The 16,086-nt window shown below is 38.0% G+C and overlaps 1 protein-coding gene across 1 annotated transcript in view; it reads left to right on the top strand.

Moving 5' to 3' along the window:
* grk6 (G protein-coupled receptor kinase 6) overlaps positions 1–15,486 on the top strand; it is a 42,878-nt gene extending 27,392 nt beyond the window's left edge. Inside the window, exons 7-16 of the mRNA XM_036587937.1 lie at positions 69–132; positions 1,398–1,538; positions 2,350–2,540; positions 2,648–2,685; positions 4,645–4,734; positions 5,644–5,852; positions 6,380–6,514; positions 6,748–6,885; positions 8,598–8,732; positions 13,045–15,486. Of these exons, the coding sequence (XP_036443830.1) occupies positions 69–132; positions 1,398–1,538; positions 2,350–2,540; positions 2,648–2,685; positions 4,645–4,734; positions 5,644–5,852; positions 6,380–6,514; positions 6,748–6,885; positions 8,598–8,732; positions 13,045–13,095 (1,192 nt within the window). The 3' untranslated portion in view covers positions 13,096–15,486. The remainder of the gene's footprint in view (positions 1–68; positions 133–1,397; positions 1,539–2,349; positions 2,541–2,647; positions 2,686–4,644; positions 4,735–5,643; positions 5,853–6,379; positions 6,515–6,747; positions 6,886–8,597; positions 8,733–13,044) is intronic.
* The last annotated feature ends 600 nt before the right edge of the window (positions 15,487–16,086 follow it).

The following is a 16,086-nucleotide window of genomic DNA, read 5'->3' as shown; positions in this document are numbered from 1 at the left end:
ATTTAAAAAGTATGTGTGTAGCCTTTTGAACTATTAAGTATAGCTGCTCTTGTCTCTCTCTTCAACAGACAACCAATTACAAAAAACACATTCCGTCAGTACAGGGTATTGGGGAAGGGCGGGTTTGGTGAGGTGAGTTTCAGTCATCTTACGTCTTGAACATTCACTCTCTACATTGATGCTAAGATAAATAAGCTAACTATGTAATTGTGATATAAAACTAGCTTCATTAAACATTTTTCTTTTAATACTGGAAGCCATGAGATACCAGAAAGTGCTGCATATTAGCATTTCTGCTAACTGCACTGTAAGCTACAGTTTAGAGTGTAGTGATTTTGAATTGTGTAATAGCTTTATACAGTCATGGCAAAAGTTTAAACACCCTTGGTCAAATGACACGTTTTGTTAATTTTCTAAGTGAGAGTTAAGTGAACACACCCTCTGCTAGGAAATAACTTAAATATGAAATTTTTTCTGCACATTTTAGTGCACAATTACTAGTTATTTACAGAGTTTAACATATTGGGAAAAGCATAAAACATTCACTTTTCGACAGGGCACATTTTGTGTTTTATTATTTTTAATGTTTAATTTATAATAATGTTTAACTTAGTAAGTAAACAGTAATAAATCTCTCTCTCTCTCTAGATCTGTTGTTGTAGCTGTAGATTACAACTAAGAGCTAGTTAGCCAAATTATTATCACTTGTCCACAGGGCACATTTTGTGTTTTATCATTTTTAATGTTTGATTTATAATAATGTTTAATTTAGTAAGTAAACAGTAATAAAAATCTGCATTGCTAAAGTTTGTGTCTTGATTATCTAAAGTGTGTTATGCGTTTGAAGCAGTGTCCCAAACAAAGTATTAAGCCAACTTTATTGTAGTTGGATATTTGGAAACTAAACTTGCAAACCTGACCACAAAACCATCTCATTAAAAACATGTAATTTAACACAAGCCTACTTAACACAAGTGTACTTAAATAATTTAGGTTGAGTTTACACTAAACGTTAGAAACACAAAGGTTGGAAAACCCTGTAGAAGATGGCGTTAACTTTTTACTTTACACATCAACAAACGTTTGCATATGACTGTATGATACAGCTCCTTAAGTCTAAGTTTGTCCTTTTTACTCCCTGAATATTTTTTAGGGTAAGGTAAATCCCTCTACAATAGGCCTAATCTGTTACACTCCTATTGAACCACATGCAAAAACTACACTCAGATATTTCTTTGTATAGTCTAGCTAAATGTTGTCGCCTTTGTTGGTGCACTTGTACTCTTGTTTTGCGCTTTATGTTGAGAGCTTAGAAGGACTTTAATGTGCACAAAAGAGTGTTTGTGGAGAAAGTTTCCTAAGAATGGGTTCTTCATCCAGTTCCTTCTGTGCCTAAGGTCTGCGCATGCCAGGTGCGTGCCACAGGGAAGATGTATGCCTGCAAGAAGCTGGAGAAGAAAAGGATCAAAAAGAGAAAAGGCGAGTCCATGGCCCTGAATGAGAAGCAAATTCTAGAAAAGGTCAACAGTCGGTTCGTAGTAAGTATTTAGGGCTTTTTTTGTCTGACCCTAAATACACTGGTTGTTCTCACAAAGTCTCCAGTTTGGGAGATTTGTTATCTTTTGCATCTCTGTGGCTACGTCATGACTTCTTGTAAAGAAAGCGCACAGACAAGCTCATTATGCCTCTGAACTACTGAGGGAAAGCAAAAATGTCCTCGCTTTATTACTGTGGTCTGGCGAATCCCAAGAGATCATAGCTTATAATGTCATGTTATGATTTAGGACTTTTGATGTCCTTGAAAAATCTTATAAAAAAGTGAACGTTGTAAAAGTTCAGAACCCTAATTGAAGAACAAGAAAGCATTGTTATATATATTGATTTATTCTTTTGCTTTGAGAAGTTTAGTTATTTTATGGATATGGATAGCTTTTCAGCCAACCAATGCATTTTAAAGGATATACTGATTATAGCTTTGAATTTCATGTTTACATTGAAAACTGGAGCCAGACCCAAAAATAGACATATCTGTTGTAAATGAAAGAAAACATATCTAATTTAAAGGGGCAAAGAGCTCTCAGAGCATCAGGTTGTAAAGCTTCATATAGAAAGCTATGGCCAGTAATGAAATGAAAACATGGAATTTTGCGGGTTGTGTATATGATTGCAGGCTGACCCAACGCAGGCTATTTTGGGGGTTGTTTTGTTTGGCTGTTGTTCAGTTTTTTCAGGCTTCTTTAGACTTGAGATACATTTTCCCACACATTCATCAAATATATAAACCTTAACTACATTGCAGTGAGGCCTCCATGACAGTAGCCACTTTTTTTTGCTTGTTTTTTTCTTGAGGTAAGTCTCGCGTACGCCTACGAGACCAAAGATGCCCTGTGCTTGGTGCTCACACTGATGAACGGGGGAGACCTGAAGTTTCATATCTACCACATGGGGGAGGCTGGCTTTGAGGAGAAGAGAGCAGTCTTCTACGCTGCTGAGATCTGCTGTGGCCTGGAAGATCTCCACAGAGAGAGAATAGTCTACAGGTCAGCCGTGTGCTTCCGGCACTTGGCTTGTACAAATAAAGCTCAAATGGCTTATTCGATAAGGAGCTGCAGTTTGACCTGTGTCTTTTTGCTTTCTTTCTCATCAGGGATTTGAAGCCGGAGAACATATTATTGGATGACCATGGTGAGTAGTCAAAGGAGCTGTATGTTTTGAATGGTTGAGGTCTTCTATATGCCCTACAAGAGCATTTCCGGATCAGACAGTGTCTGAAGTCTGCTTCCTTAGGCTGGCTTTACACTGTGAAACTTTTAGCAACTAGTTGCATGCTGTGAGTTGCCTGCAACATCATTTCTGGGCAGTTTGACAGTTATACGAAGCAATTCAAAAACAAAGCTACACGCAACAAGCTCAACTACTCCACTAGTTAACCAGCTTGTATTTTTGATATGCCGCATCATTCTTGCTACAAAGTCATCTGTGAGATTTTACTTACAAATTTGCAGCATTTTATCATCTTTGTTTTTTCAGTTGTTATTGGGTATATATATTGAGACACTTGCAGCTGTTGTGTCTGAGTTTAAAGTGAGTTGCAGGACACTTCACATATGTATAACTGAAATTCAGTTTTATGTAGGTTTAAAGCAACTACAGTTGCGTGAATGTTTCACCGTGTAAAGCCTTAGTTTTGCAATTGAACAACAAATGGAAACTTACACGTTTCAGACAGATTTGCTTATTTGGCTTCTGGCACTGTATCACACTGATAACTGTTGTCTATTAAAATAAAAACAGGCACAATTCAGGCTCAAGATGTCTGGTACAACTTATTTTAAGGTATGTACTTTTGTCCGTTTTAGACAACAGTATGTTATACAGTGTCAGAAACCACATAAAAAAGTCTAATGGAAATAGAATTAGATGGAGTTTGAGGCAGTGATTTAGGTGTGCAGTTTGCAACTAGAAGCTTTTCTAACTTGTTAGCTGTACAAATGTGAAACTCCACTCACATTAGTGTGAAACTTGTAAAACCTAACATACTAAGACCAATGCCATCCTGTTATGCACATTACACTACGTACACATTACAGTACGTCAAGTCATTTTTTTAAATGAGACACCTGGATCTTAAAGAACTTCTTTATACAAAGACAGAATCTACATAATGTATGATGGTGCTAATACATTTAATGCTTTAAAAAACCAGTAGTAATACTTTAAAATCTATTCCTTCATTCTCCACTAGAGGGAGTAGAGTACACCACATTTTCAATCCTTGATTTTCCCAAACTCCATAAAGCGCTTTGTAGTCGTACACTGCTGACCAATAGCAGGCCAAAAGTATCACGCCTATCCTTGGCTATCATTGTGGCTGCAAAGTCCTCTCGGGGACATCGGTGAAGTTTTGTTTTTAACACTTGCTCTTCCATTTCGCTTCAGTGAGCAGCAAGTCAAGCAGGGACGCTGCTAAAAAGATGCACAGCTGCTGAAAACAGGTCCATAATGACCTCTCTGGAGGAGACCTATGAATGATGCCTATGAAAATGATTCTCCAGATAATATTGCACATAGCGATTATGTCATGGGTTTATACACATTTATTTATAAATAACGATCACATTTAAATTGGGGTTGGACAATCTAAGTGTTGTGACGAGAAGTTTGCTGTAGCATCTGTAATTACATTTAACAAGCATAATGTAAAACATTAGATGAAATTAAACAGTGGAAAAAGTAATGCACTGATTTTACTTGATTCAAATGTATATTGTCATTACATTCTTTTCAAATGTATAAATATTCAATACAATTTTGTCTCTCAGTTTACTCACTTTTGCAAATAACTGTGCTGGTGTAATATATTTTATTAATGTAGAAATTATGTGCACATTTAAATCAAATACAGTCCGTGCTTTGCTTTTTTTCAGTGTAGCCTAATACTCTCATTACTTGTGCCATAGTATTTATTACCACGTTCATCGATATGAGTGCACAGAGCACTGCTATGAAAAGAATGAGTTGAAGGAGAAAGGCAATATGGAAGATTTCATCCAATGGAACTAACAACAAACAGCAGAGTTTGTTGCATCTGAGACATAGAGGATCAAGTAAGCAATTAAAGTCAGAGTTTCTCTTTCTCTTCAGGTCACATTCGCATATCAGACTTGGGCCTGGCTGTGCATGTACCAGATGGCCAAACAATCAAAGGCCGTGTGGGCACTGTGGGCTATATGGGTAAGATTCTTGACTCTTTGAATAATGTTGAACTGACAATGTATGAATTTATTTTCAAATAATTACCCTCCAACAAATAGTATTTGACAGCCAACTAGGACTCAGCTTACAGTACTGTTCAGCAAAAGTCAGAGACCCCTCTCATTTATTGAATCGCCAGTCAAAACAGCCATTACAGTTAAGAGATTTTATGTGAGATATTCCACTTGCATAAGGAAATGGCAAGGTCAAAGGAAAAGAAGTGAAAAAAGTATTTGCAAAACTGTGCAAAACTGTCCCTGTCAGTGTGTAAGGCCTTTACCTTTGAGAGATGGGAGAAAATCAAGCTCCACTCTCGCTTCAGATCTGAAAAATCCACAGGTGTTTCTGTTCATCATTCCACTGTGAGAAGACAACTCAGTACTAGTGTCGTGGCCGAATCAACTTCAGCAAAACTTCTTTAAACAGTGGTTCCTTTGCCTGGTCCTGGGGATTGTGTTCTATCTATTTTTAAGTGTTCCTCACTCTTACACAGCTGACAACTGTTTGATAACTAGCTGATAAGCTGAATCAGGTGTGTTAGAGTAGAGCTGAGGTTCCAAACTGTCAGGCAGTGGACCATCACTGGGCCGTGGGTTGTTTTGTAGCAGGTCGTGGCAGTGAGCAGAGGAGAGTTAGTAGCCTAACTGCTGAACTCCACTATTTTATTATTACTTTTAATGTAATCAGTATTATAGTACTGTTGTTTTATTTAAGACGTCATTCTTGCTATTAAAATGTTGATAAATCATTTTTTAATATAAATATGTAGGTTTACATCACATCAGTGGAGACCATTGTCCTAGGAACAGAAACTGGCTTTAAGTATGGTATAACAGCTAATAAAGGATCAAAACTAATATTCATTTGAACTGTGTGTGTCCGTTCCAGCCCCAGAGGTGGTGAAAAATGAACGGTACACCTTCAGTCCAGACTGGTGGGCGCTGGGCTGTCTGCTATATGAGATGATCGAGGGCCAGTCTCCTTTCCAGCAGCGCAAGAAAAAAATCAAGCGAGAGGAAGTGGAACGGCTTGTCAAAGACGTGGAGGAAGAGTATTCCAGCAAGTTCTCCGAAGATGCCAAGTCCCTTTGTAAAATGGTCAGCATGTCCACCACGTTGTTCTTTTTGGCAACTTATACATATCTCTCTCAATATGCACGTAGCCAACCAGTCATGCCTATTTCACACTTTTCCCTTGATTTATTTTAGTCAGAAGTATCAGAAACACTCTGCAACAGAAAAGGAAGCTAGCGTAAGAACTCCTTATGCATCCCTGATCACCAACTCCCTATTTTAAGAAAGAAATCATGAAGCACTTCAAGCGTGTTTAGCGTGTGATTGCCAGGCCCTCATGCTGGCACGTTGCTGATTATTGTGACCTCAAAATATCAGGACTGGCAGCTAATCAGCTAGCTAGGGGTACTTTTATTCAAATCATGACTGAGACAGACTACACTTTCTAGAAAACCATCTCAAGCAGAGTGGGGCATGCAGTACACACAGCTATTCATGCTAATGAGTATTTTGATTCATAATGGTATTAATCAGAATGAACTGTGTTTTGTTTATCCCTTGAGGAAAGTGTGTTTATAACGACATATTCCTGCTGATTTTTGACCCTACAGCTGCTGGCCAAAGACCCCAATGAGAGACTTGGCTGTCAGGGAGGAGCCTCGGAGGTAAAGGCTCACGCCCTCTTTCGCTCCATCAATTTTAAGCGGCTAGAGGCTGGCATGCTGGAAGCCCCTTTCATTCCTGATGTAAGTCACGCCTGGAAATTCCAGCCTTTTAATGTGTCTAATTGTGTTTCGAAATTCATGCCGATCAACATGGAGGTTTAAAAATGTTAGAAGGTGTTAAACACAACTTGAAACATGATTTGCTAATGATTTGTGAAAAATAAGCATTTCAAAATAATAAACCTGCTGTGTAACAGTTGTGTTTGTCGACTGGCTACGGTCTGTATGATGTATGGGTGCTTTTTTGTCTGCAGCCTCAGGCCATTTACTGTAAGGACGTTCTGGACATCGAGCAGTTCTCCACCGTGAAGGGGGTAGAGCTGGAACCCAAAGACGACTCCTTCTACAGCAAAGTGTCCACAGGCAGTGTGACTATCCCCTGGCAAAATGAGGTCAGTACTGTAATCCGCTGTTCACTCGCTATAAAGTTTGATCAAATGCAGTTTCTGGAAAAAGCTGTAAAATTTCACATAAAGCCACAGGACCAAACTGCCCTATTAGTGAAGAGTTTCAAATGGAAACTCTTAAGACAGGGCGTGTTCATTTATGACAAGCTTTAAGTTTAGCTACCTAGCTAGCTAACGCTACCTTAGCTAACTCTTTATTCTAAAAACTGCAGTTGATGTATTAATATACCATTTTGTTTTACATTCTGGTGCACTCAGGGATCATGTAATAGTGCTTTGTGACTTTATAATTGCCTGAAAAATAAATACTTACCTAAATTGTTTTTCTGTAAGTTTGTTGACTGCAGTAGCAAGTGTTGGCAAAGATAGAAGAAAACCTCCAACTCAAGACATACATAGCTTGAGCTCACAAAAAACAAATGATTCTCTGTGGTACGATCACAGCCGTAAATAACTATGAGGACATCGTGGTTTGTTTCAGAAGGGTTTTTTCACTTTTCTCCATTCTTGAAACTGAATGTGAAAACCGTGCTAATCTGATAATGCGGTAGCCCACTCTGGGACGCAGCCACGGGTACCACAGGCCTATCTAATCAAATTAAGATATTTATGAATTCATGAATATTTATTATGCAATGAAATTTGATTTATTTGATTTGAGTGCTCTCATTGTATTATGGCAAATCAAAAGCTACCAAGCTCCACCTTATGTTCTCAGCCCTCCAATCACTACTTAGCAACTATCTCCCATTGCATCAAGCCTTCAGTTTGTTATCAGCATCCATCAGCATCAGGACATCAAGGTCCTTCAAAGTGTTTTAGAAGAATCAGTGTGGAAAAAGTACAAATAATGATTAAAATGTTGATGGTATAGAATCATGTAGCACAATTAGGAAATCATATATATACATCTGGCTGTATTATGTCTTATTAACTGTAGGATTAGCCTACCTTTTCCTCTTAGCTGGGGTTTGGTAGAGCCTTTTGTAATGTATATTTAAAGTATGCTTTTTCAGTGATCAGGGAGGACTGAGATGAAAAACAGACAAACAGAAAGAGAAAGAGAGAGAGAAAGAAAGGGAGAGAGAGAGAACAGACTCTTCTTTAACTCTAAATAAGAGTATTTAAATCATAATTTCATAAGTCCCAAGTATTTATCGTGGAACAGGCTGTAACACTAAGTAATAAGATTTAATGCCCAGCAGTTTGCACCTAATTTCTACTATAATACACAGGCGTTTACACCAAATGATGTGTAGAAAAACAAAGAGAGTCTTTTTGATTGCTTGACCGAAGAAAACCCCGCTATGATGGGGCCACCCACCTAGTGTGTAGTACTTTCGTTTGCTTGGAGTGGTAGGACAGATGTTGGGGGAAGCTGTAAAGATAACAGTAGGCTGTAAAATAAAAGTAAAAGCCCATTTTCATCAAGGAAGAAGTTAAGTCAACTTTGACAAACTGCCAACGGAGATAAAAACTTTAACCTAACAATCACTGGGTTATTATTTTGTATATGAAAAAAGCACATACAATCTTAATCACTTTTTTATCATTTCAGATAAAACTCTCAGCTTGTACCCTCTTTAAGTTTATAATGATGATTTTCCATTGCTTGGTATCCAAGAGAGTTAAGGAAGGCCTTAATCATAATGTATCATAATAAATGTACCAAAAGCCCTGTGTTTGATTCCCCTCAGATGATTGAGACAGAGTGTTTTAAGGAACTCAACGTGCTGAACCTGGATGGCACTCTACCCCCAGACCTGGACTGGAGAGGCCAGCCCTCACCGCCACCCAAACAGGGCCTGCTGCAGAGACTCTTTGGGAGACAGGTTTGTACTGTACATGCTACCTTCTGTAAGGTCTGTGACAAAATGAAATTTTTAAAGCATGATAGTCATATGAAAAAACATCTGAATTATTAATATGGGACAAGAAAGCACATAATCAGAAGTATGATCAGGACATTTAGCAAATATAGTATGTGTATTTTTCTAACACATACAAATGGTTAAATACATAATATGTTCACAAAGCATCTAATGAGTTCAGTGAATTCAGTAAAGGAGGAATTCTGTATATTTTCATCTAAATATGAATGTCTGGGCTGTTAACCGAATTTTTCTTTCATATGAATTTGTGTACATATTTTGAAAAACCCAAAATACCTACAATTGCTAAATGAAATGATCAGGTACTTCCAGGCAAATGGTTCCCCTTAAGCAAAATGTGTTTGTTTTTTGTTTGATTGTTTGTTTTTTGGTCAAGAAAAAATGAAGATCAAATGTAATATTCAAATTTATTGTATATTGATGGAGGAACACTATTTGTACCCTAAGGCCCCGTTTTTAGCCCCCTTTCCAGCTACTGGCATGGAAGCACAGATCTCCTGTGATCTCTAGTTTCATATAGCTAATAGGTTTCTTCTTGATATCTTACAGTCATTGTATTGGTAGAGCCCACCCCAGTGTAGGCAGAGGATTAGCTTCCATCAGATTCTAGCTTTTAGCACTGAGCTCTTTGAACACGGCCTTTTGAAAAACAGCTTTAGTGTTACTGCAGTTTAATGAAGTAGCGTGCAGTACAACTGTAGCTGAGTGTAGCATGACTACAGGTCAGTAGAATACAACTGTAGTTGAATGCAGTACACATTACAATTTAATGCAGTACTGACAAAACAAACTAATGATGTGATTTTATGCATTCAAGAATACGTTTATAACTTTGCTTGTTTTTTATATAACAAGGTACTGGTGGGATGTGGTGGTTATACAGAGAGAGAGAGGGCAAGTTTTTTTGCAAAAAAAAAAAACAAAAACAGTAAAATAATAGACTGAAGCTATACACATTTTAAGAGGTCGGAAACATTAACTGTAGCTAGCAGAGACTGTTCTAAATGGATACATTTGAATCCTCAGAGGGTGGAGACAGCCTTACCATCACAAGTGAAACTGCCAAATGTTAAAGGCAAAGCTGTCAGGAGGCTTTTCAGAGACTCAGAGAGCAGATTTTGTCATTTAAAAATGACAAAGAAAAAGAGCCGCTCTTCTTCATAGAACATCCAAATGCCTGGCATAGGCTGCAGCCATCTGCTTAGCTAGTAAAAAGTGTAAAAGGCTGGTAACGAAGATAAGAGACAGCTGTACCTGTACAAAACACCACCAAACATTGTACCCCTATGTGTAGCAATATATTTTGAATAACTGACAGTTTTTATTTATGTATTATTTTTATGTCCAAGAAAGTACTTAAAAAGACATAATATCAATTCCTCCCGTTATCCTTGTTATGCTATGTGATACTAAATGTTCGAACAGATTTAACAAATGAGATGAAGCAGAGCAAGATTTACCAGATAACAAACTGTTTTTTTAATCCCTTAACAAATGTTAATTAAGTCCTCAATCTAATAACAATGATTGCTAAATGTTAAACAGTGCTAACTAGGACAGTCGTGTAGAGCAGGTTGTACAAGCGCTAGCTTAGCTACAAGGTTAACAGCTCAATACACCACAGGAAAGATTTGACTGTTTTGCTGTCACTCCAGCAGCAGTCAGTTGACTTTGTTCACTCAGATTTGTCCTCTAAACTTGTGTCAGTAGAGTATTAGTTAGATAGAAATTAACCTGCCTTGCAGTTTATGAAGTTGTTAGGCTGCTAGCTAATCTAGTGCTTAGTACTTAGTACTATCTGACTAGAGTATGAGTGCAAGTTAACAGCTCCACACACTGCATAATAGGTTATCATGCTCAGATTTGACTCCTTATACCCTAAATTTAGGCAGTGGAGTATAAGCTACAATCAAAACTGTCCTGTGGTGTGTGAAGGTGTTACCTAGCTTAGCTAGCAGGCTAACAACGCCATACACCATATTTGTCAGTGTACTAGACAGTCGTGGAATGGAAATTTGACACTGTCACAGTGTTAAAATATTATCAGATAAAAAGTGTCAGTGTTAGTATAGTTATGTATGTAAAGGGAAGGTTAGTGGTTACAGTCACTGAGTCTATATTTGTCATGTTATACAGTGTTACAGGGATGCCAACTCTCACGCATTGGCTGTGAGATTCACACAATTCAGTTTAATCTTATGCCTTTATGCCGCACTTGTTTTTTTTAAAATAAACTTCCAGTGAATCTGAACTTTCAAAACACATTTCCCCCCATTCCTCATAAAGAAATACAATACCCAAAGTACAATTTTGCAATTGCAAAAGTTTGCTGAAAACTGTTTGGAGTGGAGTGATTGACATTGTTTGCGTTGCTTTTTGGGATCAGAAGGTCATTCCGACATTGAAAACATCTCACACAGTCATGTACCTTTGTCTTTTTGTTTGTTTTTAAAAACCTTTTTTGTTCCAATTAAATGATTATAATCTTATGATTCATTTTATAGCTGGTTGGTTTAGTTGAGTGTTTAAAATCTCTATTTATCTCTATGGAGGAAATGAATGGGATTTTTACTTCCGGAACAATTGCCTCTGAAAAAAAGTTATCACCTAACATTACTTAAATACTCTGCTGAAATGTAACCGTAGTAACATGTAGTCAACCTATGTATGGCATCCGTATTTAACATTGACTGCTCTACATGTGAAACGCTGATCTTGTATCAGTTTGCCAGCATGACATTGGAATGCCCTCGTACTTGGGCTGAACACAGTGGGCTAGCTACATGGTTGCACTTATATAATTAGTAGCCAGTGAATACTTGTGTAGATTTGATATGAACACTGAGCAACCAATAAATGATTATCATTAAGGGGAAGCTCGACGCCACCTGCCAACACCGAAGCTGCATCCAAAACTGCATACTACCATACTAAACAGTATGCCTGAAATAGTACAATATTAAAAATGTGTTCGTTAGTATAGTATGCGGAGAGTGCAAGTCTTCAGTTTTAGACAAAGCGCAAGTCTTTATAGAGTTCACTCAGTGTTAGCTAGCCTTTATAAACTACTTCTGCTGTCATGTGCTCCTAGAAAACTCTCATTAACCAGTTTGCAATTAATTATGGTTCTTCGGTGGGCATAACTCACATGAACTCACCTTTTACTTTAATAAAAAAACAGAGAACTGTGCATACAGCACCTTTCAATACTTGGTACTGATTGAAACTGAGAAAAACTACTCAAAAAAACAAAACAATGTTAAACCAAACAACAGGAGCTCACATGTTCAGTTGATTGAACAAGTAGGATGCGTGTGCTCTTGTTTAATAGGAATGAAAACCTGCAGCCACGCTGGCCTTGTAGATAAGTTAGGACAACCCCACCCTGAGCCCTGTGTAGTAGCTAAACACTGGCTTGTCAAGTTCTAAGTTTTGAAGTTTTGAAAGGATCAAAGGCCTGAGTTGGGTTAATGGCCATCATGCCTGGTTAATGGCCTAAATGCCCTGTCAGAAATGCATGATGGTAAAGGCCAAATGGCCTCGCCAACCAGTGACTAATGCTAACTTGATGATAATTGCCCAATCTTAATCTCCAGATGTGCAGACACACGGGCTTAACATGTGCTTTATGACATCCACAGGGCTGTAGGGCTGTCCAATTCTTTCATCTAGGCTGTAACGGGGATAATGCAGACTTTCTGTCAACTTCCAGAGAGCCAGCTTTGAGCACAGGCTTTAGCTGGCTTTGCTACTGGAGTTACCCAAAAATCTGGGGAAACGCACGTGATCACATAAATGAAATGAGAGGAATTCCAAAAATAATGAATAAAGTTTCTTTAAACAAGTGTTTAAACCAAAGAAGGTAATACACTATTCGTATGCAAATGTTCAGTTTTTAGTTTCAGTTTCAACCATAGAATTGAGTGAACGCCACAGAATGTAGGTCTGAAGTCTGTGACACAGAGAGGCCACGGGACCGGAGTCAGGAGATTTAGATTGTGCAGTGGTGCGCATACAGGTCAGTTAAGGGCAGGGGTCTTAGTGAATGTTCAACATAGCTGTGAACTGTCAAGGCAGAAAGGCCCGATTTGAGAAAAAAATCAGAACTGAGCGGTGAGGCATGTAACATGAACATCCTAAGACTTCATGTGTGTGTATATATATATATATATATATATATATATATATATAAATGTTTACTGTTACTGTTTTTTTAAATCATTACTTAAAGTGTCTCTCTGCTGCCCCTCAGGACTGCTGTGGAAACTGCAGCGACAGTGACGAGGAGCCCACGCGGCTGTGAGGGGTGTGTGTCCGACCCAGGCTCCTCCCCATCCAACTGAGGATCTCATTTGTTTACAATTTTTGCACATTTGTATTTTTAAGATAGCTCTATATAAACATTGGAATGTATATTTTCACTATATAGCCATGCAGTCTATATGTTATTTAAGGTCGACGAAACTAAAAGACAGCAAAAAGGGTCACGAATACCGTCCATCATTTGCAAAGTACTGCAATGACAGGTAAGTCAACACTGTTCAAGACTCAAAGCCTGACTGACCCAAATAGCCCTCTTCATGTTAAAAGCCTGTGTCATAGCCTCCTCGCGCCTTTTCTTTCTTCTTTTTTTTCTTTTTCTTTTATGGTGTTTTCTTTTTTTTTTCTTCTTTAACTGATTACTGATTCTCATAGATGTACAGTGTGTGCTCAGACATTGTTTTAAACAAGGGCGAAAGAAGGATTAAGTATGTTCACACATATTTTTATATTTATATTTTTGATTTTATTTTTCTTAATAGTAAACTTGACAATCAAATGATACCATTTGTACAAAAACCTTGGGAGGGGTTCCAAACACAGACACATGAAATGACAGAACATGTACGAATTTGAATATTTTGGCCTAAAGTCTCAAATGTATAGGGTTATTTCAGCCTGAGACACCTAGTAAACCAAAAAGGCGTGATTTGAAAGAGTTAAAGTGCATATTGTATATGTTGACAACTGCAGCCAATTGTGTCATGTTGTAAATATGCGACACTCATCTGTAAAGCCCTGAGTGTGTCTTCCTGCTAATTTCTCTTTGGATATTTGAGGAAAAATAACACATGACTAGTGTTCAAAGTGGCCCACATGTGCATGGTCAGTCTATGCATAAACCGTTTTGCATTTATAATGCATTTATCATTTTTCATTTATCACGTAGTTCTGTGATTGAAGTAATTTGTTTTATTATCAGACTATGTGCTGATAGGTCGCCACCATTGATAGGCGCATATATGGAAATCAGTTTGTTATCATAATGCATTATAGGTGTGATTATGTGGCTATGAGTAGATTTATCATGCATAATGTCATAGGCTGTTGAAAGGTTTATTGCTGCTTTTCCACATTTGGGTCAAATGAATGAAAACCAGAAAAAAATTTCTTTCACTTGCCAAAAAAAAGAAAATTACCTTTTTTACATGCATTGCCTGCAGTCAGGTTAAGTGGCTAGTTTCTAGGCTTTAACTCTGATGGCCTCTTGTAGATTTGACCTCTTGATGCACTTAAGACCAAACCACTTTAATTTTGTCCTCCATCTCCATGGAAGGTGCCTTTGATGTTTTAAGGTACTCTTGTAATTAGCATTTTTATATGGAAAATCGTGACAGACTTCATGTTATTGTTTGAGTTGGCTTCGCTCTTTGCACATACGCCCTCTTCCTTCGCTGTTGTTTTACCTCATCTGTGTCCTGTGGATGTCCATTCTTGATCCAAGACTTTTGTGTTTTTTTTGTTTTTTTTTTTGTTTTTTTTTTGAACATTTGGACAAGTTGCTACATCTCGATGCAAGAGAGATGGCTTTGAGTCCTTGGAGGCCTGACTTGAACTTTTGGCTCGACTCTTCAACCTACCTATCCATCGAAATCTGAGAACGCTTTGAAGGAGGCCCCAAACGGAATGGGCCTTTACCTCAATGGAGGCGACTTCCTGTCAATCTGCTCTATCCCTCCTCATCCCGCAGCTTACCTTTTTCCGCTCTTCTCCGATACACTCAAGTACATTCCAGTCTCTACCGTACTGTACAGTTGTAAAATTGTTTCAGAATTTTTTTTTCTGTTTTATTTAGCAATAACGGGGTTTTTAAAATCTAACTACCACATACATGTGTAAAAAGTGAACGACACCACAGAAACTAGAGCAAGACTGAACTTCATGTGACTCTTGTTGATCTGTCCCTGAGCCAGGCTTTAACACTGTGAAGGAGGAGATTTGCTAATTTCTGTCACAGTTGTATATTATTATTTTATTTTTCCTCTTACGCGATGCACTGATGTATTTCTGTTGTGTACATATTAAGTGTTCTAAGTATGTGCGGATGCCTAAATGCTGTGTGTGTGCTTGTGTGCGTGCGTGCGTGTGTGCGGATGTACGTGCGCTTATGTTTGCGCTGCATGTGCCCATATTGTTCATCATAACCACTAGCTGATGCCATTATGTTACGCCCCTATATACGTGAAAATGTTACCATGTTACTGCTGAGGGAGCTTTGGGTTTTTTTTTAGCTTTGGGGAAAGTTGAACATGTGTTAGTACTCATCATTTCACATATCTTCTACATAATTCATTTTTACCTCATCAGGAGTGAACGGAACTGAGTGCGACCAATCGAAAAGTGCTGAAAATAAAGACTCCTCCTTAAATCAGTACTTAAATGGCATGCTAGTGCTCATTTGAGTAGTCCTGAATACAACATACTGCCTTTTGATGATGTGTCATGACCTTAATTCAGCACAGCTTCAGGCTGAACAGTGTTAATGGATTGGAGACTTATAGCCACAATAAACACATGATATGATATAAAATCTGTTGCCATTTCACTGTCACTCAGAGTTGAGGAGAAATAGCTGCTGCAAAAATGAGCCCACCACTACTGTAGAACATATATACACTGTGGAACCTAAGGTGTTGTGTGTCTCCTCAACTTCTACTGATTTCTCAAAATTTCTGCATAATTAATGGTTGAGATGTAAACAGTCATACAGAGTGAAGTAAAACAGTGCATTGTAGAGAAGCTCTGATTTTCTTTATAGTGGTGCTGATGGGAACCAGGGGCCATTTCATTTTCTATGTAAACGACTAGTGAACTCACACTCCTCTGAGTTTTTTATATGTAATGTTGATAATGGTGAAATAGTGGTAAATCTGGAAAAAACAGGTTTTCTTTGGGACTTTTTTGCCTTACCCTGCATGTACCCCCCTTCCATAAATGGATTTTAAAAAAAATGTTTTCGACCAAAAGCTTATTC

This window comes from Colossoma macropomum, unplaced genomic scaffold (genome assembly GCF_904425465.1).
Source record: "Colossoma macropomum unplaced genomic scaffold, Colossoma_macropomum, whole genome shotgun sequence".
Taxonomy (NCBI): Eukaryota; Metazoa; Chordata; class Actinopteri; order Characiformes; family Serrasalmidae; genus Colossoma; species Colossoma macropomum.
The sequence above is the reverse complement of the archived record's forward strand: the minus strand, read 5'-3'. Positions and strand labels throughout refer to the sequence as shown.